This window comes from Taeniopygia guttata, chromosome 10, assembly GCF_048771995.1.
Source record: "Taeniopygia guttata chromosome 10, bTaeGut7.mat, whole genome shotgun sequence".
Classification (NCBI taxonomy): domain Eukaryota; kingdom Metazoa; phylum Chordata; class Aves; order Passeriformes; family Estrildidae; genus Taeniopygia; species Taeniopygia guttata.
Window position 1 is genome coordinate 11,196,540 of NC_133035.1, and position 23,461 is coordinate 11,220,000.

A 23,461-nucleotide genomic window follows, 5' to 3' on the forward strand; every position below is an offset into this window, starting at 1 on the left:
TTTTACTTAAACTATATATTTTTACATAAAACAACTTTATGTTACAATAAAATCAGATAAAAATCACAAAGTTATATAATAAGTTCATAAAGAAAAAAATCAAGTTTTCATTTTATAGATATAAAACCCAGCATTTACCGCTACTAGGAGTCTAAGTATTAACATTGACTGTCTATGGTCAATTTGAAAAAAGAAAAAAAAAAGAGGATAGTACTTTTTTACAGCAGACAAAATGAGGTAAGAGATGTTTTTACAATGATCCAACTGTAGTAAACACTTCAGTTTTCATTGAAACATATACTAAATATAATAAACCCAAATAAAAATATACATTTAGAGCACTGTGGTTTTCCCACAGTTGTATATCAACAAATTGTCATTCACTAAACTTTACTTGAAACAGTAAAAACAGGGTGTATGTTTATCTTTAGTACTAAAACCTCATAATAATCTAAATATTTTGGTATAGCAGACCACACTAGTACACTCTCAGAACTTTCAACTACAAGGGATATATTAATGTTAAAAATGATGTGCTTTGTTTGTCATTCATGATGAGCTTTATAGAACATTATGTTCATGATCACTATTCGGCAATTAAATGAAAACATCTAAATGCTGCAAAATACTCTTTTACTGAGCATAGCTTCCTCATCACATACCCAGGTTAATCAAAATCCTGCAAACTTAGAAGCTTAGTTCACAAATCTTACATATCGGTCTTTTTATCTAGTATATGGCTAAAATAATTATTGCTGACCAGTGTTAAAAAAACAAACAAACCCAACCCAAACAAAAATACAATAGCAGACAGATTTTTCTCAAGTGCCTTTCTTGTATGTACCATTATTATTAGGTAACTAAATTAAGTAACTTTCAAAATGTGCATATAAATTTTTTGGAGGTATAGGCACCTTCATCTGAAGACTGTATGTTCAGGCTACCTGCTTAAAAAAAAAAAAAAAAAAAAAAAAGAATAGAAGAAGAAGAGCTAACATAAAACACAGCAGAAAAGCAAAGGCTGAACATCCAACATTCCCCCCAGTGATGCAAGCAAAGCCCTCCTGGCCAGGACCAGCTCTGCCCACAGCCTGCAGGAGAGCCCTCCTTTGGGAAGCACCTTCATCACATTTACCATTCACATCCTGACTCTATTTCACTTATTTACCACAGAGAATGGCATGTAAGAAGTGCAAACTTCAGTCAGGTTTACATTGCAACAGTGAGCCTAAAGCCCTGCTGAGCTCCCAGGGCACAGGACAGCATCCCTGGCCAGGCTCCATGGGCCAGCTGGGCTCAGGCTGCAGGCGGGTCTGGATTCACCTTGTGGCTGGGGATGGCTCTGCCTGACACACAGGTGCTTGTTGAACACCATCCATGGAAAGAAATATGACCTTAGGGTAACTTTCTGTCTTACCATTGCTAGATCGTGTCCACCACCACACCCCACCAGCCCAGCCTGGGACTCCTGGCTGCCCCTCAGCCTCCCAAAAGCTGGAGCTGCCCTTCTGCAAGGTCCCTGGTACTGCTAAGTACAGTCTAACACACTTTTCCTGTGTTAGACTGGCAGTGTGTGACCATAACCAGAGCCGTGGCTGCGATGCTCTCCCAGCTCTGTGTGGATGTTGCCCTTGCACCCTCACACCACCCCGTGTGATATGCTGAGGAACTCTGATATTGCCAGGCCTGACAAGCCTGGAAGTGCCCGGACAAAGGTGGGGGAGCTGGTGGATGGGTGTGGCCTTCCAGAGCTTTGGCACATCCACAGCTCATGGGCAGAGCATCTTTCACTGAAATCTCTGCTGAAACAATAGCCAAAAAAAATTTGCTGCTGCTGCTGCCTCCCCTTACACCTCTTCCCTTCAGATTTAGCACTAGGCACATGTTGAGCTGAGCGAGGCATTTCACCCTGACAGGGGTTTTATCTTTGCTAACCCATAGGCTCAGGAAGACAGCTCTATATCCCTTACAAACCATTGATGCTTTGAAGAGTTTTGCCAAGATAACTCTTTGGAAGAGCCTAAGGAAGAGCTGAGAAACTCCCATCAGAGCAAGGTGGTGACAGCAGCAGGGAATTTTCCTTCTGTCACTTATGACTTAGCCAAAGGTGGCAAAAAATTAAAAAGGAAAAGAAACTAATATTTGGGGGAAAAAATAAACAGCACAGAGAAGAAGCAGACTCTATGGACAATTTTTGCCGTGCTGCCAGTGTCCCCTGTGCCCCCCAACCCACTGAGCAATCACTGGACAGGGCACTGAGCCCCTGCCTGAGCACCACACGTGCTTTGGCTGGTACCCTTGTGAGACAATGGCAGTGGCAGGGACAGCAGGCAGGACAGCAGAAACCCTTCCTGCTCACCTTAATTCAATGAGCAGCTTTAAAAAATTGTTCTCCCTAAATCGCTCACATAAAAACCAAATCAGGTGTTTGTCCAGAAAAAAAAGATATTGTCTAACTAACATTTGTTTTCTGGCCACAGATGAACCCAGTGTAAAACTGTTTTTAGAAAGTACATATTTTAAATGCTCAGATACAGAAAATGACAGGTGGTGTTGAATTTCTTAAAGAAGACAGTTTTCTTTCACTGAGCTCACTTAGTAAAGGAGACACCAATTAGGTGTAGACAGAAGACTGCAAAGTACTGCATTTGCTGAAAATGCACTTCTAGGCCAAACAGAACTACTTGTGAAGTTGAGTCAGAATTGGCAAAGAAAGATTCAGCCAAATAATAAAACCCCAAAAAGGTTAACCTTTTTATTCTGAGCTGTGCAAAAAAGTTCCATTTTTCATTTTGAAATAATTTATTCCTAATATGAGACTAATCATTTACTCCAAAATGTGACATAATATATCTAATGGAATATTCTTTCCCCTTGAAAATTACTCTATCCATTTTTTATGTCACTTTTGCTTTTATGCAATACAAGGTACACCTGTTTATTTCTCATTTGGTCAAAACCCCTCAAACCCTGGCATTATTCAGCAGCTCTAACACCACCTAAACAAGTGTGTCACCCAGAGGTCAGCAAGACACACTGTCCTGGTATCACAGGAGGCCAGCACAGATTTTTCTTGCTAAAGCTCCCTGGTTGCTGATGCCAGGAGTGCCAGGCAGGATGGGCAGCGTGGCAGGACCCGTGGGGTGCAGCTGACAGAAACCCCCGGGGAAGTGCCAAGCACATGTCCTTTGTTAGGGAAAGACCATGTAAGTGAGGTAGGAGAGATCCTGCCATAAAACCCACTCAGATCTGGATTAAACCTGCATCCAGAAAGGGAACTCATACTCACCCAAGGTGAGGTACAGCCCCTGTCAATGTGCTCAGGCTGGGTGGAAGTGGAGCACTGACCAAGGCATTGCTGACAGGCACAGGGAGACCAGGATTAGCCCAGCACTTGTGTAACAAGTAAAACCAAGCTCTGTAGATCCTCTCTTGGACAGGGATGAGTATTTCTTGTCCCTGGCAGTGTTTAGGGCCATCCCTAAGCAGGTGAAGTCAGGGTGCCCACAGGGACAGGTGAAATTCCAGCTGTGCACACAAGGAGGGTCAGTACATCCACAGGATGGTGTGTGCATTTTGGTGGGGGAAGGCTGGCTGCCCTGGTGCTCCCATCAGGACAGAGGAGGCATTTCAGGGCTGGGATGAGTCTCAGAGGAACAGTGTGAGGCTCTCAGTTTAGCACAAGGTTAGTGCTGGGCCACCCGAGAGCACCAAGGAATATGCAGTGTGTGACACCATCAGACCCCTGGGGTGGGGACAGGGACAGGCCAGGGAGGGCAGCTGCCAAACACTCCTGAGAGCATGCACTGCTATTCTGGTTTTTCCTCTTGAAGAGGAAAAATCCAACGAAAGAGACTGAAAGCTTAAGAGAGATGGTGTTTTGGGGAGTTTAAGTGATTATATATAGAAGCTCTCAACTTACTGCTGTTAGGAAGGAAAGAGAAAGAAGGCAATTATTACAAGCCCCTGGAGGCTTGAAGGACAGCATTTCCCACAGCATAAAGCTGCATACAAGCATCCCTAACAACTCAACATCAGAGCAACAGCAGATATGTGATACGTACATCTGGGGCAAGACAGAAGAGACAGGGCAGGGATTTCTTTAAGGACACTCCATTGCTCCTCTGGTGGGCACTAAGCACCCAGAAATAACTGCCTGTGACACAGCTATGCACTGGCTTAATGTGCCACCACCAAACCCCATCTGTTTATAATCAATGCAATCCCATGGAAACACTTCTCTTGCAATTTAAGAGTGGCTTAATACATTCCTAATGAACTGGATCTGAGACAGACCTGAATAAAGTGGAAAACAAAGGTCTGGATTAAACCAAATAATGTAATTTTTTCACAGAGTCTTTTGCATCCTTTTACCCAGCATCATGTTAAAAACAATTTATGTTATAACAAAGAGAGAAGCCCTAAGATTACTCAGCAGTAAAAGGAAGACAGGGCAGGGTCCTTGGTGCAAAAGCAATGAACCACTGTGAGGAGTAGGGCCCTGACTGCCAGTATTGCTTGCAGCTCTTAATTGTGTTATCTGTGGCTCCCAGCTGATGGAGGGACCAAAAAGCAGCATGGGAAGAGAGAAGCAGGATGAGCTGCCTGCTAAATTATGGTGTATATCTGACTTTCTATCAAATAAAAAGACTAAAAATGGAGTCTACTTGTGCACAACCACACACTTTCTGACGTCATTTCCAATTTTGAGAAGTCTGATCTAACCCCACATTATGCAACTGTTGAATCTTCCATGCTGGCAAAGTCTAATTTTCACACGCCTACATGCTATGTACCTGATTTTTATTTTTATTTTTAAATATCAACAGCCTAAACCATTTTTTTTTAAAAAGAGACTTAAAATGGTCATAATGGTTATGAAAGGTCCTAGCTTTACATCCATTGTTTCAAAGGAGTAAAAGCAAAAGTAATCAAAGTCCATTCTAAAAAACAGGCAATGAAGATAATGTAAAAGTAACAGATGAAATGAAAATTCAAGGGCCAATGCAGATCCTATCTCCACCATGGGGATTATATATTCATCTGCAAAAAAGTATTCAATGCATGTTTCATCTACAGCCCACCTTTCTTTTAAAGGTCACTTTAATAATCAAGATGTACCAAAAAAAGGAAAAAAACCTGAAATTCCAAGAAAAGCATGGCCATTTTATATCAGTCCCTGCTGGAAAGCACTAAAACAGTGCTTAGCCAAACTGCCATCTGAATCAAGCAAATTACAATGTCATGCACAAAAGTACTTTCCTGAATTAATTAAGATCCCATGTAAACACTCTGAAAACATGTTGTGGAGAAAGGAGAAAGAAGCTGAAGGAAGTTCTATGGGAAAGAGCAAAGCTTGGCCTGGATTCTCCTCTCTCACCCGTTTTACATCCCTGTGTGTGATGAACTGAACTTCCTTCTCACTGAAGGCCAGGATACGATCTTGCATTTCTCAACACTCTTAGAGCTGCTGAATAATCAGTTCAAGAATAAAAGAGCATTTCTGCCTCTAGGGTTGAGGGTTTTTTTTTTTTGCTACAGCCTAACTTGGTGACTAATTCCTACCCTACTGGCAGACAATGCAGAAATCCTAGGAAAGGACTTTAATTTTCTGTTGCCATTGCCCTGCCAGTCTCTTGGGCAGAAATTTGCTCTGAGCAACACCTTCCAGTAGCCTTGTGATGCTTTTCAGATCCACGTCTCCCTCCTCACTGCTGCAGAAGTCAATCAACAGCAATCAAGTTGCACGCAGAATGGCATGAGTCCTGTACAAACCAGAAACATACCACTTTTAAAAGTAACTATCTGGTCCCCAGACTCAGGTGGGCATTTTTCGGAGATGCACATAATGATGGAACTACATGGGTTCAAAACTGAAGGCCAGAGAGAGGTGATGTTGCTAAGCAAGAGAAGCTGTTCTCACTGACTGGTAAGACACATGACTTCAAGAGCTGAAACTCATTTCTGCATTGTTGACTTTGTGCTGGATGGGTCCAGGCAAGAACATGAAACCTCAATCAGAGGTTATCTGAAATCCACTGCATTTTTTTGGCTGAATTGGGCCTGATTGACGTGGTCCCTAAAGATGCAGGTATCTGTGAGAAGTGATTCTCCTGACTGCAGCTCATCACAGGCACATTTTACAAACTGCAGGGGCTCCAGCTAATCTCTCTGCTCCACCACAGAATAAAGTCAATTCTGGTAAGAGTGCTGATAGTCCAGACAAGTAAAAAACTTCTTTTCTCTTTCTATGGTTGCAACAGCCCTTAAGAAAAGATATAAATTTCCCTGCAACAACTAACTGCATATTCATTTTAAGGTAGATCTAGTTCCAGATTCCTGAGACAGAACCTTCTACCTGTTCCCAACCCCACAAAGCCAGAGCAGCAATACAGAAAATTTCTAATCTCAACAGAATTCAGTGAGCAGCATGATTGGTTTGGTAAATAAACAAATAAACAAAAAAGAAACCCACCAAAAAAAACCCACAGCAAATTTTCAGCCTCTATGTACAAAACCAATGCAAACAAGTGGAACATTCTAGTTATATTTTGAAAAACACATGTTTGGGATCAACAAAACATCAAACATCCAGACCCTAGATTACAAAAGAGATCTATTGCCATCTAATTGTCAACCCCAAGTTTAGACAGTCCTTGTCGGAAGTCATGTAATTCATCTATCTTCCCGTCTAGTACATCTAAAAAATTCTTTAATTCAGTTTTAAGGGTGGTCTGCCTATGTTTGTTCTCTTCAACTTCTGTCCTTAGCGTTCTGACTTTCTCTTCAAGATCTTTGTTCTTTTTCTCAGCAGCCTTAAAGACAAAAGAGACAATAAGATGAATCACAGAGAAGAAGGATGAGCAGCATTTCATAAATTAAAGCAACAAATGGCAGCTGGGCTGTGAGACTTTGCTGGAACTTCTGTAAACTGATTAACACAAGCACCTCAGAGCAACTGACATGAGCATGTCAGAGCCCACGCAGGAAAGGACACAGATTAACTGGAAAAGATGCTTTGCATCAGACTTTGTCATTTAGTTGATATCTTCAGATTCAGCTGGATTTAAATCGTGCTCTGTGCATACATTTGTGTCATTGCTACAGTTGCAGAATTAGACACTGTTCCATCAGTTACATACAGAATTATCTACGGTGGTTTAACCTTGGAAAAAAACTTAGGAAATACTGTCTGAGGAATAAAGTTGCTTTATTCAGCACTTTAGGATTTATTGGTATTTTTTAAAAATTCTGCTTTGCCTGATGGCTGATTTATTGATTAGATTTTACTTCATCAATGAGACTGCTCATTTTTATTCTCTTTTCATGTATTAATTTATTGCATTTCCACAAGACCCGACTCGAGGAGGAGGCGATGCCCAAAGTCCAGCAGCTGCTGGGGCAGGGCTCAGAGCAGCTGCCATGGGCACACTCCAGTGCTGCTGGAAGGGATGTCACAGCACAGGGCCACACCCCAGGTGAACTTCCACCCTGGTGCTGAGCAGCTGTGCTCATCTGCTTCCTTCCCAAAGCCTGCCCTGCTGCCTGCAGCAATTCCCCCCGGCTCTTGGGGAGTTGCTCGACACATGTGGCAGTGGTGCCGCTCCACGAGCCCAGAGCAACAGAAAATGGGATACAGGATAGCCTGGAACTGCAGGAGATGGATGCTACAGGATCCCAGGCAAACCAATTTCTGCAATGGAGCTATTTCATCACTCCTGTATTGAGAATGGCACTGTGTATTTTGCATGTAATTAGCATTTTTTTGTTTTTACAAACTGGAGCTCTCTTGCCTTGAAACACTGAAGTCTGAATAGAGAAATGCATACAGCTATGAGAAAAAAAAAAAAAAAAAAACTAAAGGAAAGGTACCAGTTATTTGGAAACTAATTTCACTGCTAACTGTACCTGTAATTGTTCAGATACAGATTCACATTCTGACATTAGTTCTGGTATAATTTCACCCTGCTTTCGGAGCTCTTCCAGTTCCTTTGAAAACATAAAAGAAAAAATATTAGTGCAAGCTTCAATTTAGAACATAATGAAAATTTGAAAGGATGAAATGGCTTTGCATATTTTATTGTATTCTGCACAGTATTTGGATGGAAAATAATCAAAATAACCTGCCTACATTCCAAAATTGTTAATTTTCTACAAGGATACATTTTTTCCCTAAATTTTTTACTTTGCATTTCTAAAACAGGCAATGTAATCCCACCTCTTGCATGAATTCCATGAATTATATTAATATAATCTTAAACTAAACCATGTAACTATGCAGAAGATATATTAAATACCAGAGAAATGTGAATGGCTGTAATGCTACGAGCAATTTATAGATGGTAGCAAAGAGAAAATTAGACTATTTCAATGACATATGATAGCAAAAAAAAGGCCAGTGGCTTTACCAGCTGCACATATAGAGACATCATTAGAGAACACAGGTGTAACAGGCTTTCCACCATGGCACAGCTCTGAGAACCATCACCTTCCCCCTCCCCCAAAATCTGTATTTGGTTTGGGCCTGACTACCCAAATTGAGCAGACTTGATGAAGGGAATGAATGGAAAGAGCAACAGAAGGAATCCATGTCTCTGTTGGAAATTAAAACAACTTGAAAATAGTGCAAGATCCTCCTCCAGAAACTGCCCATGTAGGTGATGATCTCAGGAGAATGCAGGGGTGTACCCCTGGACCTCCTGGACCTGTGCAAAGCATTTGGCATTGCTCCACACAGGAGCCTTGTCTCAAAATCAGAGAGATGTGGATTTGGTGGAGGAACCACTTGGTTCCTCCTACACGAGGAGGGTACCAGCAGCTTCTCTTACATGGCAATGCCATGAGCACACTTCACATGGGGCTGGATTCCAGACCATGAAAGATTACTTATGGGTAGTTTAGTGCTAATTGAGAACATGCTAATGTAAGCATGAATTTTTAAAACAAGTTAGTATATTTTCAGTGTAAGTGGAAGATGGGCTCGTAAAATTCACAAGTCGATCAATTTTCTGGTTCATTTGGTACAGTAAAAACTGGAATCTCGAGGAGAATTCTAGGAGAGGATAAGGGATGTTTTATATGCTGCTGCCACAGAAAGGTTGGGAAGACAGCATTACAATTTCCTTTGAAATAAAGGCTGAAAAACACTGTATTTATGGCAGTGTATCAAAATCCATCTCCCTAAACTATTTCCTTCCACCACCACAAAATCTCTTAACAGCAGAGCTTTTAAGAGCACCAGCAGAGATGCTGCAATGGCACATGGCAAACTTTACTGCACTGCTTTTCCTCTTCAGCCAGCACAGAACATTCAGTCAGTGTGACAGTGGGAAAAAAAAAGAGCTTCCCAGTATTTTCCCCACTGTTCTGGGGTTCCAAGCCATCATCCTCCTTAGAAAAATTAACACCCTTAAAAATTAACATTCATGTCAAAAATGACAAAGTGGGGTATTCTAGATCAATCTGAATTTCTCAGTCTTGGCATTAGTCCTGAGATCAGAGTGAGACCATAAACCAGCAAAGCTGCAAGCAATAAGCCATCCAGAAAAGACACAGGACTTGTTACACAAATGCCAAATTAGTTTCTAAATGATGTCTTTTTAATGACAATCCTGATGTCTACAGGAATTTTTGGCATGGGGAAAGTCAAATGAATCTGCTCTCAGCACACATCTGTCTGGCACTGGGCACCAAGTTTCACCACTGCTCTTCTACAAGGACAAGTGTTGTGTACATAAAAGCATCATTTTCTAACCCCTGCCAAATTACAGCGTGCAGCCACAGCACAGAACACCTCATGAAACTTGGATAGAGAAACAACCAAACAAGGGACTGTACATGGAAAACCTAGAAACAGGCAACACCCCAAGACATCAGGCTGCTTCTGGTGGCAGGTGAGCCACTCCATAAATCTACACCCAAGGAGAGAAGTAGACAGTTCCACTCAAACATGAACATGCTATTTCTGTGTTTAGGGCACTCACCAGCTCTTTGTCCTGAAGTTCTGTTTCCAGTTCCTGAAGACGTCTACTCAGCTGTGCATTTCTTTCCTTCTCTTTATTTATTTCATTGCACTGTTCCTCCAGTTCTTCAATCTTTAAGAAATGTCAGACATTAGGCGAAATTGTTCAAATTTATGAATATCTAGGGCAGAATACAGCTGATGAAATGGACATGGGATCTGTTTCCTAAATCATAGCATTTGATTTACTGCAACCAAATTATCACTTCTTTCCTTCAAAAGAGTCAATTTACACATCCACTAGGAAACCCTGGGTCTGTATTTATTCTCTCTTACAGGCTCTCTTATAAGTACTCAGGAATGCACAAAACACTGAGCTGCTAAAATAAGTGGAACTGGGGATAAAATCTGCACTTCACTCCTATGAAGCCAACACAAGGCTACAAGGAATGGGTTTTCTTAACACATTAGGAGAAGAAATCTCTTGGGGGCTGCTTATTATTCTAGCTGGTGTATGAGGGACACAACATCAAAACTCTGGGGGAGAACCAGTTCAGAGCAACATCTGCTGCTTTGTTCTCTCGCCCAGGGATGTGCTTTGCTCTCTCCAAACCTCCTGCTGGAGCTCTGGACTCAGCTCCCAGGAGATGCAGCTCCCACAGGCCGATGGACCAGCTCATTAAAGTATGTGCTTTAATTCTCAGCTTCATGTTGCTTGGGGATTATAACTTCCTTCATTTGAAGGTAGAGCAGTATGCAAAAAATTCTGACCCAATTAATAAAGGAGAAGGAACTTCCCAGGGCACTGCAGTGGTGCAATGTGAGCACTGAGCAAAGAACCTACTTGGGAAAACCTCAGAAAACCTCCCTGTATAGAGAAAGCACATTATACAGACAGCACTGCTGCACAGTCTGGCTGGCCACCAGCATGGGGACTTTGAAGAGGCAGTAAGGTGGTGTTTTAATAATCTCCTCTTTTCTAGTACAGCTACTGGGATGTGGCATGTGGTGATGAGAACAACTTTTCCCTGAAAGAGTACAGAAGGGGAAACAACTACCCTGGAACAACTACCCTGTTCCAGTCTCACTTCTCCCCTGTACACAAGAGACTGGATATAGGAACTCAAATCATGTAACAACTGATATTAATTTGTTAATGTAACATCAGTTAATACAGCTTTAGTTTGATCTCTGCATTACCACTGTGCACCCATAAAACACCAGTGAATAAACAGTGAGTATTGGCTTCAGAAAAAAGGGTGTTGTTCCACAAGGATTTTCAGTGACAACAAACAACCCAAACCACCTCCAACACTGAAATACTACCTGCAGCCTACTGACACACAAAAAGACATGAAATTCCTTCCCTCTTCAAAAGCAAACACTAAACAAAAAAAAATATCCTCACCAGACTGATACAATCTAATCTCTATTTTAAATGTCTCAGTGATCCATCTAAGCAGCAGGGAAAGCTTAGATGGATCACAAAAAGCTTTTCCAAAAGCATTTAGGATGAATAGGGAGAAAATATCTCTGCAAAAGCAATGCTGATGGAAACCAGGATCCCCCATGCCCAGGATCTCCTGTGCCCACAGGGGCTGCTGCAGATAGCACAGTATTATCTGAGAGATGGTACTACTGACTACTCTAAACCTCCACAGATTTAAACTTCTGACTTGTTCTCTGCTGCAGCCATTGCTAACCCTCCATCTTATACAACTGAGAAATGTGCTCAGTAATGAAGGGGAAAAGGCTTTTGATGATGCCTTTGGCAAGTTTCTGGATGAGATGTGCCAGGTGCTAGCACTGGAGGACCCGGCCCACAGCCCACAGCGCTGAGGAAATAACTCACATCCTCATTCCCCTGCACACTGCTGGATTATTGCTTCTGGGATTTGCTTCTAATCCTGAGTGGTTCCCAGGCTGGGTTCCTGTGGGTAACCAGGCCACAACCTCGCCTTCTGCTCATTCATATCTGGCAGTATTTAAGTGAGCTTTGAAAGGGATATGCAACAGCAGTCCCACTTTTAGAACCTTTCTGCTTCCTCACCCCAGCCAGCCAGCCCTGCTGACACCAAGCCTCCCAAAATCCTGATGCAGGAACTTCAGGGGATGCAGCAGCTCCTCTGCTCCCTCCCTGCCCGCAGTGTGCAGAGGGAAGCAGCTGCCTGAGCTCCCCATCCACCTCCCTTGCGAAGGCCAACTCCATCTGCCAGCACACACGGTGAGAGAGCTGCAGAGATCCCAGGGAAAGAGCCGTGCTGGGAGCAGCTGGCTGGAGGGGCCTCTCCTGTGGCTGTGTTCTGCTACCTTGCCCCTCAGCTGGTCGTTCTCCTCCTTGCAGGCTGAGAACTGCTTCTTCCAGTGCTCGATGCTGGCCGCCGACTCCTGCAGGGCCGTGGACAGCCGCGCGTTGCTCTCCCGCAGCGACTGCAGCTCCGTCTCCCACTTCTTCACGTTGGATGAACTGAGAAAAACAGGACACCATGAGGTGGTTTCACCTTGTATCCCTGTGAGTTGTTATGCTTTACCTGCCTGCAAGCTCCCCCACCACGGTGTGTTCACCATTAATTTGCTGCAGGAAGAGGAAGAGCACTCAGATGTGTGTACCTGCCTTTAGCTATTACATTCCTACGGAGAACAAAAGCCTTAATTTGACTGTCTCTGTCAAAACAAAGGGATCTACCAACCCCAGCGGCAGTGGCCTGTGTCTGGAGCACAAGCCCTGCTGTCAGAGCAGGCTGTGGGGTCCAGCTGCCCACTTGCACACAGGGCTCTCACCCTGGCATGGTCCCTGACACCTCCGGAGCTGCGTGGCTGCAGCGCCTGGGGCTGGGCACCTGGCACCCCTGCAGCACAGCCACTCTGCACATCTGCAGATGGCACAGCAATTCCGAATGGAAGATTCCAGGGGGTTGACATGATCTATATTTGAATTTATTTTAATGCTGAGTCTTAACTATAAAAGTGTTACATAATGCTGCAGAATTAAACTACTCATTCCCCAAAGCTTTGAGCTGCAGCACAGAGCACAAGATTAGAGGGTGAACAAGAGGAAGGCTTTCAAACTCCCTGTGTGCTACTTGCTGCCTGCCTGTGGAGGTGTCTTCAGCAAGAGGAATGAGCTCACATTACTGTTTGAAACAGGTTAAGCTACTGAAATGTCAATAAAGAGAGATGTTGTACTTCAAACATAATATATGCAACCTTGGAATTGCTCACTGGATAATGCTGCTTACAGTGATGCTTTGTTTTTTAAATACCTTTTTAAGAGTAGCTTGATCTTGTTAGATTTTCTTTCCATGCACAGATACCCATTCACATGCAAGAAGCAGACAAGGCAAGATCCCAATAGAGAATTACTCTATTTTAATGTTGTAACTTTGCATATTGCAACGCCTGTATTTTCCCTACAGCTGTAAATTACTCTTCTCAGCATTTTCAAATTATTTATCAAAGCAAATAGCAAAAAATGTGATTTCAAGGGGCTCTGTCCACAATTTAGAAATATCCCCTAAGACTTCCAAGCACACTGATGAAATTATACTTCTCACTTCAACTTTTTATGATTGAGTTCATTTCCTTTCATAATTTTAAATATCCATATCTATTTTCATCAAAGTAAGTGCAGCAAACTCAAAGAGGAAGAAAGATTGGCTTCACATGTTATCAGCAGCAATTGCTCCCCTATGGCTTTAATGTTATTTCTGTAGTTCTAAAACTTTGTAAAAGAAGATGGTTATAATAGTTGGCATCAGCAGAATAAAAGAGAGCTTATTTCTTCACAAACTACATCAGGAATAAATGAAATGGGAAATATTTCTCAACTGGATACCAGGAGATACTTGCTAAAATCTCTTCATTCCTCCATTCTGCAGCACCATTTAAAATTAATTACAATCTGAATAATTTCTGTTAATATCATTATCCACCAGATAATTACAGCACACTTTTCCAATGCAATTTAGGTTCTACAGGAACTTCACCTTTGGGCTAGAGCAATTTTTAATTTATCATTCTCAGATTTGAGATGTGCCTCAGCAGGGCCACCATGTGATGCCTTCTCGTCGTCTGTGCCATTCACACTTGAAGCTCGAGTGGAAGATGGTGTTTCACGTCCAGACTCCTGCAGCACAACACACAAACGAACACTGGGTGTCTCCTGCATCTCCTGCAAGACCACAACACCAATTTCTTTGTAATCTTGATCCCACACCACTTGGCTGAGACCTCGGCTCTCCTGGCAGAACAGTGGTAACTCACACATACCCTTTTCATCTTGGCTGCAAAGCTGGTCTGTTTAAAAAGAATGAAAAAATTACAATGATACACAAATGGAAGTTTAAAACGTTCAAAATTTTAAGAAGTTTCTCCCTGATAAGGTTTGTGTTTTTCAAAAGTTGTTTGGTTTTTTGAGATAATGAAACAATACAAGACACAAAGTACAAACAAACAAACAAAACCAGTACTGCTCCTCCAAAAATATACTATTCACACACTGCTTGGTGCTGACCACCAACAGAGAACAAACAAAGTGAACTACAAAGAACCATGATCAAAGTCTACAAAATGAGTATCCAAAGTCAGCCACTCAGATCCATATTTGTGGGCCCCACAAAGGGGGTGGCTGCAAGACTAAAACCATTCACAGCTTTTCCTGCCTCCAAGCATCAGCCCAGGCCAGGAACAGCTGCTGAGCAGGGCTCACTCTCACCTAAGGCACTGCACAGGGAGATGCAGCCAGCCCTGCAGGGAGCTGGGACACCATCTCCGCTTCTTCAGCCTGGAGGAGACGCAGACCCCGCTGGGCACTGGGCACCAGGTGTGCTGCCCAGGAGAGGGCACTGGGCACAAATACAACACAGGCTTCTTCCAGCCCCTCTACAGCCCCCTGCTCCCACACTGGACACAAAGTCAGGCTAACCAAATGCCACAGAAGTGGGCTGGACAGATGACAAAGAAGGATATTGATGAATCTCATTTAGTGCCTGCTGAAGCACTACACTGACTGGCTTCCCAGTGACTCAAACTGTGTTTAACAGTACAAATCAAAGCATGTATTGCTTTCCCCGTTATTAAAAAAGTTGTAACAGCTCAAGGACTGCTGAAAAAATTAAATTTAAATGAAAGTAAAGAGCATGGATGGATGACAAATATTCTAATATTCTGACAATGCTAATGTCCAGCAGCTGACAATTACCTTTAGCAATCTCCATTTTATATCCTTTAAGCTGGCTGCCAGAAGCTGGCACAGTCCATTTGAAAATTTAACTTTAAATTATTTATCCTGTATGTGTACAGGTATTAAAGCTAAATTACAAACCTGTGAATGATTGCTTGAGGTTTCAATTTTCTCTTGAGATCTGTCTCTTGCAAGTTTGGCAGCTTCTTTTACTTCTTGGAACTTCTCTGCAAACTAGAAAAAGCATGGAAGATATTTATTAACATGATTTATCATCTATTAAACCATTAAGATTGCTGTCTTCATATGGTATAGATGTCCAAAAATGAACAACTAATTTTATTAATTTAGAATTTTTGGCAAGAAAAAACATTTTAGTTCTTTGGCAGGATGGTTCTTGCAATAGAAGCGGGGGTGTGTCTAAAAGAGGAACATCTCTATAACTCTGGCCAACCACAGTAAAAGCTCATGGAGGAAAAGGAACTGTTAGTGTCTCCTGGTTTGCTTTGGTTCTGTTTATTTCCTCCCCTTTCTCTGTTTCCCTTGGTGTTGACAGTGTATTAAAGACAAAAGTATAAGACATATGTTTGGATAAAAATAGTATCAATGTCTTCTATTCCTAAGAGCAAGTGAATTCAATTAAAGAATGCAAGTAAGTTCATTTGCAGGAGGTAAGCAAGGGATTATCAAGCCATAGGAAAAAGGAGAAGAAGGTAGATCTCAATGTATGATGAAGTCATATGAAAACAAGCTTTTCTGCTCTAATTTTCTTATTACTTTCAAAAATAAAGGTAGAAGATTTCAGATAAAGGCTTGAGTTCTTCCTGTAAGAGGGATATACCAAACTGGGAGAGGTGAGGGAAAGGAAAGATAAAAGATGGAAGGCAACAATCCCAACCTCTGTGAGTTGCTGTAGGACATCTGCTCCAAAGCCAGCCTGGCATTTTTGGAATACAAGTGTTATCACAGCCAGTCAGGGCTGCAGGGCTTCAAACACTTCAAACAGTGTTTAAAATTTTTAAGGAGGGTTACAAAGATGGAAAAAAAGGTATCATACATAATATGTTTTTAAAATTATGATGTATCCACTATAAGAAAAGGTAACTTTATCTTTCAGCTAAAACTGCTTGGCCCTGCTTGCCTGTGTTTTGAAAAACTTGAAATGCTAGAAAGGCAAGCCATTCTAGAAGTAAAAATATAAACAGATGTATTTATTGCACAGTTTGTGACAAAAGAATTGCCATTATATCCTTGGATAATTCAGAACACTTACGAAAAAATTATAAATAAAAGCATGAAAAAACCATCCAAATTTACAGCTGAAGAATAGAAAGAACCATTATTCACTTAGCAATCTTGCCTTCTAATTTACAGCAGGTATTTAGCACGCTCTCTCAGTAAAATTTGGACTGTAGAGACCGATTAAACAAATTTTCTCCATTCAGTCTTAAAAGCAATCTGGATTTACACGTGTAGTGCACACAAATGGCAATTTCCAACAAACACACACACACACACACATCACGTTAAACCCCAGGGATGGGAACATTCTGGGAGGTGAGTGATGCTCTGGGTGGATGGGGATGGAGCTCTGGGCTCCAGCTGCTGCTGCAGCCCAGCGGACACGGCACAGGCACGGCAATGCCCTGGGATGCAGCACTGCCATGGGATGCAGCACTGCCATGGGATGCAGCACTGCCCTGGGATGCCATTGCAGCCACCACACGCACAAGTGGCTTCATTACCTCTCCAGCACTCCACAGATCGTTAACAACAACCACATTACATTTGTGCCTTTAGTGATTTAACTCTAACTTTACACAAAGCATCCCTCCCGCTGTGACAGAGCAGCAATAACCAGCTGATTATTTCTAAAATATTGTATCAATGCTAAGTTCTACATTTGTGTTTCTTGCGGATAGCGTAAGGCTGTTTTGAGTCTATCTTTTACAATAAATCTTTCTCTTCTACGATAAATCTCTTCATCTTATGTATGAAAAATTTATGAGGGTTCTTCATGGACGATACGAAATATGAGCAGACAAAAAGAATTGGAAGTGATCTATCAAATTTTATTTTGCAGCTATCTTCGTAAAGCACACAGGAGACTGCTGTGAAAAATTATGTGAGCTGGGAAGAAAATGACATTTTTCCACATTTCCATAATAAAAAATTGCATATGATTGAGCAACACTAATCTTCAATACTAACCCAATAATGACCTCATTGCATAAACGATATGTCTCTAGGTCACCAACACATATATTAAACACATTTGCATTTAGAAAGTGATGGCTGTTCTGAGAGGGGCAGTGCCAGCCCCAGCTCTGCAGCACTGCAACACCCATTGCACAGGAGCAGAGCAGGAGGCTCTGGAGCCACCCAAAACTCGAGGCTGTCTGACAGTGTGGTACAGCCACAGGGCCAAATCACCATGAGAAATCAGATTTCTGTCTAGTAACAAACTGCTTCTGCCCCAAACACAGATAATTGACAAATAATTGGTACCACAAAATCATGCCCCACCTCCAAGGTCTAAGCTGACTTTGAGCCGTCAAACCATTATAACAAAAGGGAATACTTAAAGAAAGTCAAATTCCTAATAAAAAGTGTGTTGAGTAGATTAAAATTTGGTGTGGTCTCAAGGGGCAGTGAAACTCTAAATACCCAAAACCAACTACTACAGAATTCTTAATGTTTCTCCTCCTAAGGTCCATTGCTTGCCCTCTGGCAAAGTCACCAAAATCAACAAAAAACCCCACAAAAACTGGAGTAGGAGACATGCCAACTGAATATCACCCCAATAGTCCATCATGGATTATAGGATGTGCCTTCCCACGCCCCAGGAATCTGTGTGACTAAGCTGCAACACAGAGAAGATTTGCTGCTACCAACACTTGTGAAGCCTTTTGGTCAGGCAGCTGCAGCCATGAACACTGCTTGATTAGGAGTCTTGGCCAGTGAAATTTAATGGGGACTTGAGGATGCTACTGTGCATTGCACAAATTATTTAAAGGCTGTTCAAATCCACAGGGAGTTTGTCACCAGAAGAAATATATATATATTCAAATAGACCTTAGCATTTTATACATTAAAAAGCATGATTTTGTATGCATAAATTTTAAGCTCCTGGTCTGGCATTATATTTTATGTCTCCTACTGACAAATTGTGCCAGTATCGGATGAAACAGCTGCTCCCACCCAAAGCAGGCTCATAAATATTTCATCTCCCTCTCGGTTTGCAGGAGGCTGGGTGATGTGACAGCCCCGGGGGAGCACGGCTGTGCCTGACCCACAACACACACGGGCTTTTCCTGGGGTGAGCCCTCAGCACGGGGCAGAGGGGCTCCCAACAAGACTATTTACCCCAAAAGTGCCCAGTAATTTGCTCTATCCCAGCCAGGGCGTGTCCAGCTCTGATGCCAGCTGGACCAGTGGCTGTGCTGTGTGCTGGGGCAGAATGCCCTGAGCCTGCTGCCCTGCAATGCAGTGCCTGGCACACATAATGTGCAGGAGTGCAGAGAAATAAAGTCCAGGGCTTCCCAGGGGCCAGAGGCAGCTGCTTTATGATGTGCACAGTCTGGCTTTACTGGGTCTCTCACCCATATAAATCTTTGTCCCTGTGCCCTTGACTACTTGCAGCTCCTCAGATATAGCACGGCAGCAGGAATCTTCCTTAACCACTTGGTGTGCAAAATTCAGCAGCACCTGTGCAGCACCAGCCCTGCCTGCTGACACCCACACACGCTGTCACTGCCTGCATTCCTGCCTCCTTTGGCTGCAGCAGGGTTTGAACAATGCCTTTCTGAGGCACAGGGTAGGGAGGGGGAAAGGAGGGTCAGCGAGTCCTGCAGGAGGGGAAAAGGACCCTGAGTAGGACATCAGCTTTAAGCCCTGGGATTCTCCCAATCAATGTGAATGGTAATTAGGTTACTGGGTCACAGAATGCAGTTTTCATTAATGGCTCATGTTTAATTTGAACTGCTTTTCCCTACAGGTATGGATTAATGCTTTAAGTATCTCATGAGAAGCAAAGCATTAGAATGAGGCAGTATCTTTTATTAGGCCAAGCAATATACTTAAAAATGCAGGCATTTTTAGGCATGCTAACCTCTTCTCCTGCCTCATTATTTTCCGTTGCTTTCAAAGGACATTTTTCAGCTTTATTTATTTATATTTATTTTAAGCCAGGGCTATTGATCTCTGGTTTAGGGGAGTTTTAGTGTGCCCTTCCAATTCCTGACTAAGCACTTCAATTATTTCCCGTAAAATAGGCAAGCTTTAATTTATATCTTTTATAAGAGTATAATGATATTAATATAAAATGAAACTTGATTTTACTATTCCCAGTACACTTATATAGCTGTAATCTCACTCTCAACTCTGATCTTTCTTACTAATGGCTCAATAATTAAACTGAGAAGTACAGACAATAAAGGAGTATCTTTGTCCCATTGCTTTGCATGGTGGCAAGAAACTAGATTTTCTTGTATTTTTCAGCTAGATAACTGTCAGAGTTTTGGTGTGGTATTTTTTTTTTTAATCATCTCAAGCAATTTTTAGAAGTGTCACCCTTAAGCTCCCTTTCAATATTCTGACCAGAAAAAGTCTTTTGGCTGATTTGGAAAGCCTTTCATGCAGGTATAAGATTGTATTTTGGGCAGTGCAAACAAATGTACAGAGTGACCTGGGAAGAAACACAGCTGGGCTGGTGCCCCTGTACCCACGTTATTCACACTGGCTCTAGACTGGCCACGTGAACACTGAGCTGATACCAGCAATGCATTTCTTCTGAGTATGTGTTTGATAAGGTCTGCAGAACATGGTAAAATTTCTCTGATTAGAGTGAAAGGTTCTCCAAATGTACCTCCTGCCTTATTGTAGTGAACCCAGGGCCTTGTTTTATTATTTACCTCTCTTCTTCTGAGCCAGACTCAGTACCAGCTGCTCCATGTGGGACATGGTGCAGGTTTAGCCCCAGTCTGCCACTGAGGCACCGTGGGGGTCTCGTGTCATGTTACAGAGGTGTAATTTCAGTAATCCAGGATTAAAAACTACCACCCAGAGGTGCAAATTCTCCCATTCAGTGTTCAAAGGTTACATTATATCATGCTTATCAGTTACTCAAAAATAATTATTCCCCTAGGTCTGTTTTAATCCTCCTCTATTCTCACATATTTTATTAGCTACTATGAACACCTCTTTGCCCCAGGAGTCAAGGAAATGCACAGGTGAAATGAGCAGTCCTGTACACCCGAATAATCATCATAAAACATAACCACCTCCAACAACTCATCTTTAAACAAGCTTTGCCTTTATGATTGCTGAAGAACAGATTAATGCCATGGCACTTTTATGGGCATCCCAAGTCCAAAAATAATTTAACACATGAAAAGTAAAATAACTTTTAAGAAACACTTGCAAAAATGCAAATCTCTAGAAATTGCAAAAACTTATTAAGACAGACTCTCTAAAATAAATTCCTACAACAACTTGCTTGATAAAGAGTACTTCCAGTGCAGTGCTCTGCCTTTGTTGCTTTAGACACCACAAGAAATACCTTCTTCTCCTGACCCTTTTCTTATTAAAGCACAGGAGAGGACAGCAACCTGAGCGGTGTGGCATGCCCAAGGACACGCTGCTGAGGTCACTTATGAAGCCCAGTGCCAAGCAGCCAATGCCTCAGGAGTCAAGTATGTGTGAGATAAGTGGGGCTTTTTACCACATGAACAAACAATCACCTCAGCTGCTTGATAAGCACTTGTCAAGACCACTACTTCAATGACAGAGGAGTATTTTCAGGTGCTGGTTATTCAGAACAAGAGGCTGCTCCAGCCTTTACAAGCCTGCTAATGCACCCAGTGCCTAATCCAGGGAAGTGTTCCATAATACCAAACTCAGGACGAGGGGTTTGGTGCCAATGCAGAGGCAGTTTTGTCCGCAAGCTGTCCCTGGCTACTCATCCCCTGCCAGCAGCAGCACTCACTGACACCCACAGGCAGTGGTAACTCCAGAGATGGCAATTCTGGTGACTCCAGAGATGGCAATTCTGGTGACTCCAGAAATGGCAATTCTGGTGACTCCAGAGATGGCAATTCTGGTGACTCCAGAGACGGCAATTCTGGTGACTCCAGAGACGGCAATTCTGGTGACTCCAGAAATGGCAATTCTGGTGACTCCAGAGATGGCAATTCTGGTGACTCCAGAGATGGCAATTCTGGTGACTCCAGAGATAGCAATTCTGGTGACTCCAGAGATAGCAATTCTGGTGACTCCAGAGATGGCATATATATAATGTATATAATATAACTCCAGAGATGAGGCCCTGCCGTGCTGAGGAGGACCTGCAGTAACACACAGGTTGGAGATGTGCCACTGCCCTAACAAGAAGCAAGGCAGCTTTGCAGCCCCGGTACCTTTGTCAGCTGCTGCTCGGAGGGGAAGCCCAGCCCGAAGACGGTGTTGGCTCTGCTGTCTGCCCACTGCCCGAACTTCTGCGACGTTTTAGTGAAGGTCATGTTGGGGGTGATGGTGCTGTTTATGATCACCTGGTCACAGACAGAGCAAAATAAAAAAAAAGAATTAAAACGTGCAAGTCACATCGGAAATGCATATCCTAGCAACGGTATCATCCAAAGCAATTAGCAGGCTAAATTGGGAAATTGCTGTGTTCAGAAGATTTTTTTTTCCAAAATAAAACAGTTGTTTCCTTGTCATAATTCTTGCAGGAGTTCTGATGCTTTGTCTTGTTTTTCAAAGTACCATCACAGCCCTGCAGTTAAACGTGGCTGCAGGAAGGTCACTGAACTCAAAGCAGGGTCAGGAGACACAAAACTACCCTGGCAGAAATGCAGATGCAAAATCCTTTTTTTTTTTTTTTTTTTTTTTTTTACATTAGAAAGCCCTACAGCCACTGCCCCAACAGGCACCTCCTTGAGGCCTCCAAGCAGGGCACCACCAGTAACACCTGAACTCAGACCTGAAGGGCAGAGAGATATTTCTGCATATTTCCATTTGTCCTCAGGCCCCCACCAGTAGAATACCAGAGACATATCAGAAGTTTCAAACAAAGCCAGAAAATAAAAAACAAGACAAGGACAAGCTGACAGCTTAACAGGGAGTTTAACTTGGGAGGGTGGTGAAGCGCATCACCAGCAATGCATATGCAGTATCAAATCTGGGCCTTGGAACAAATACATTTTAACTAATATCTGCTTCATCCCCAGCAATCCTGAAAACAACAGTGATTCTTGTAATTAAATAAATAGCCAACAAGAAGAAGGCTGGTGGATGGAGTCTCTGAGGAACTTAGTGGAGCAAATACAAAATGTAATATTGCTAAGAGGAATGAGGTATATGTCAGTTCATCATCAAAAAACTTTATTTTCAAGATACATCATTATATTAGTCTAGCAACTTCTTCCCCTGGAAATTAATTCATGTACAATGTTCTTTCTGCTAGCAGAACAAGAGCTTTCTTTAGTAATTCATACCATCATTTCCAAAATGCAAATTATGCAGTAATTAAGCCCAATCTGTGGGACAGTTTAATTAACATGATCAGGAAGTATCCTGGCAACATCATTTACTATGTATTCCAAGCAGTTTTTTCCTAGGCTATCATTTACATTTAGCAAAGAGTGTGAATTAAATTTACCAGAGGAAGATCCTTACTTACTTCCATCCCCTCCCTGACTTTGGACCACCGTGCTGACGCTTTCATTTGCTTTCTTAGAAATTACTCAACTTACTTCCCTCCTTTTGCATTATCACTTTCCAACCTATGATTTTCTGCCATTCCCCACCACTGGGGGCTGGAGCTGGAGGATCTTTGAGGTCCCTTCCAACCTAAACCACTCTGTGATCAGTTTTCAGGGTCAACACATCTCCCTGAGTGGCCAGTGAACTGGCAGAGGTACGAGCAAAGCTGCACAGATGTGTTCTCCTACAGCTACGTTGTGCCATAGGAACAGCCAACATGAAATCTAAATGCCATTTCAGTACTGTAAATTACAAGAAAATCAGAGATTTTATGTAGGGGTTTGACAATGCAAAGGGACTGTGATAATACAAGGATTGCATGGAGAGTCGAAAGAAGAGGAAGAAAAGCTACCACCAACCCCAAAATTCAGGATGCTTTCCAGAAACTTTAGAGAAAGTGCTATATGTATATTTCTGCTTTAAAAAAAAAATCTTGCATCAGACAGATGAACCACTTATAAATGTCTAGCTTCTCAAGTTATAGAATTTATTTTAAAAACTATAAAATTCCCATAAATTTCAAGTCAGAGAAAGTATTATTTCAGTCCTGCTATGCC

At 42.3% G+C, this 23,461-nt stretch overlaps 1 protein-coding gene across 4 annotated transcripts in view; it reads right to left on the minus strand.

The window, feature by feature from the left end:
• HOMER2 (homer scaffold protein 2) overlaps nucleotides 1–23,461 on the minus strand; it is a 59,541-nt gene continuing 36,080 nt past the window's right edge. Inside the window, exons 3-10 of one of the 4 annotated variants that reach the window (XM_030281088.4) lie at nucleotides 21,560–21,691; nucleotides 15,285–15,377; nucleotides 14,231–14,257; nucleotides 13,948–14,087; nucleotides 12,272–12,428; nucleotides 9,984–10,094; nucleotides 7,909–7,989; nucleotides 1–6,815 (exon numbers count right to left, since the gene is read on the minus strand). In XM_030281088.4, the coding sequence (XP_030136948.3) occupies nucleotides 6,627–6,815; nucleotides 7,909–7,989; nucleotides 9,984–10,094; nucleotides 12,272–12,428; nucleotides 13,948–14,087; nucleotides 14,231–14,257; nucleotides 15,285–15,377; nucleotides 21,560–21,691 (930 nt within the window). In that variant the 3' untranslated portion in view covers nucleotides 1–6,626. Of the gene's footprint in view, nucleotides 6,816–7,908; nucleotides 7,990–9,983; nucleotides 10,095–12,271; nucleotides 12,429–13,947; nucleotides 14,133–14,230; nucleotides 14,258–15,284; nucleotides 15,378–21,559; nucleotides 21,692–23,461 lie in introns of all 4 variants that reach the window. The other 3 variants (XM_030281086.4, XM_072933700.1, XM_030281089.4) reach the window with 3 other exon arrangements.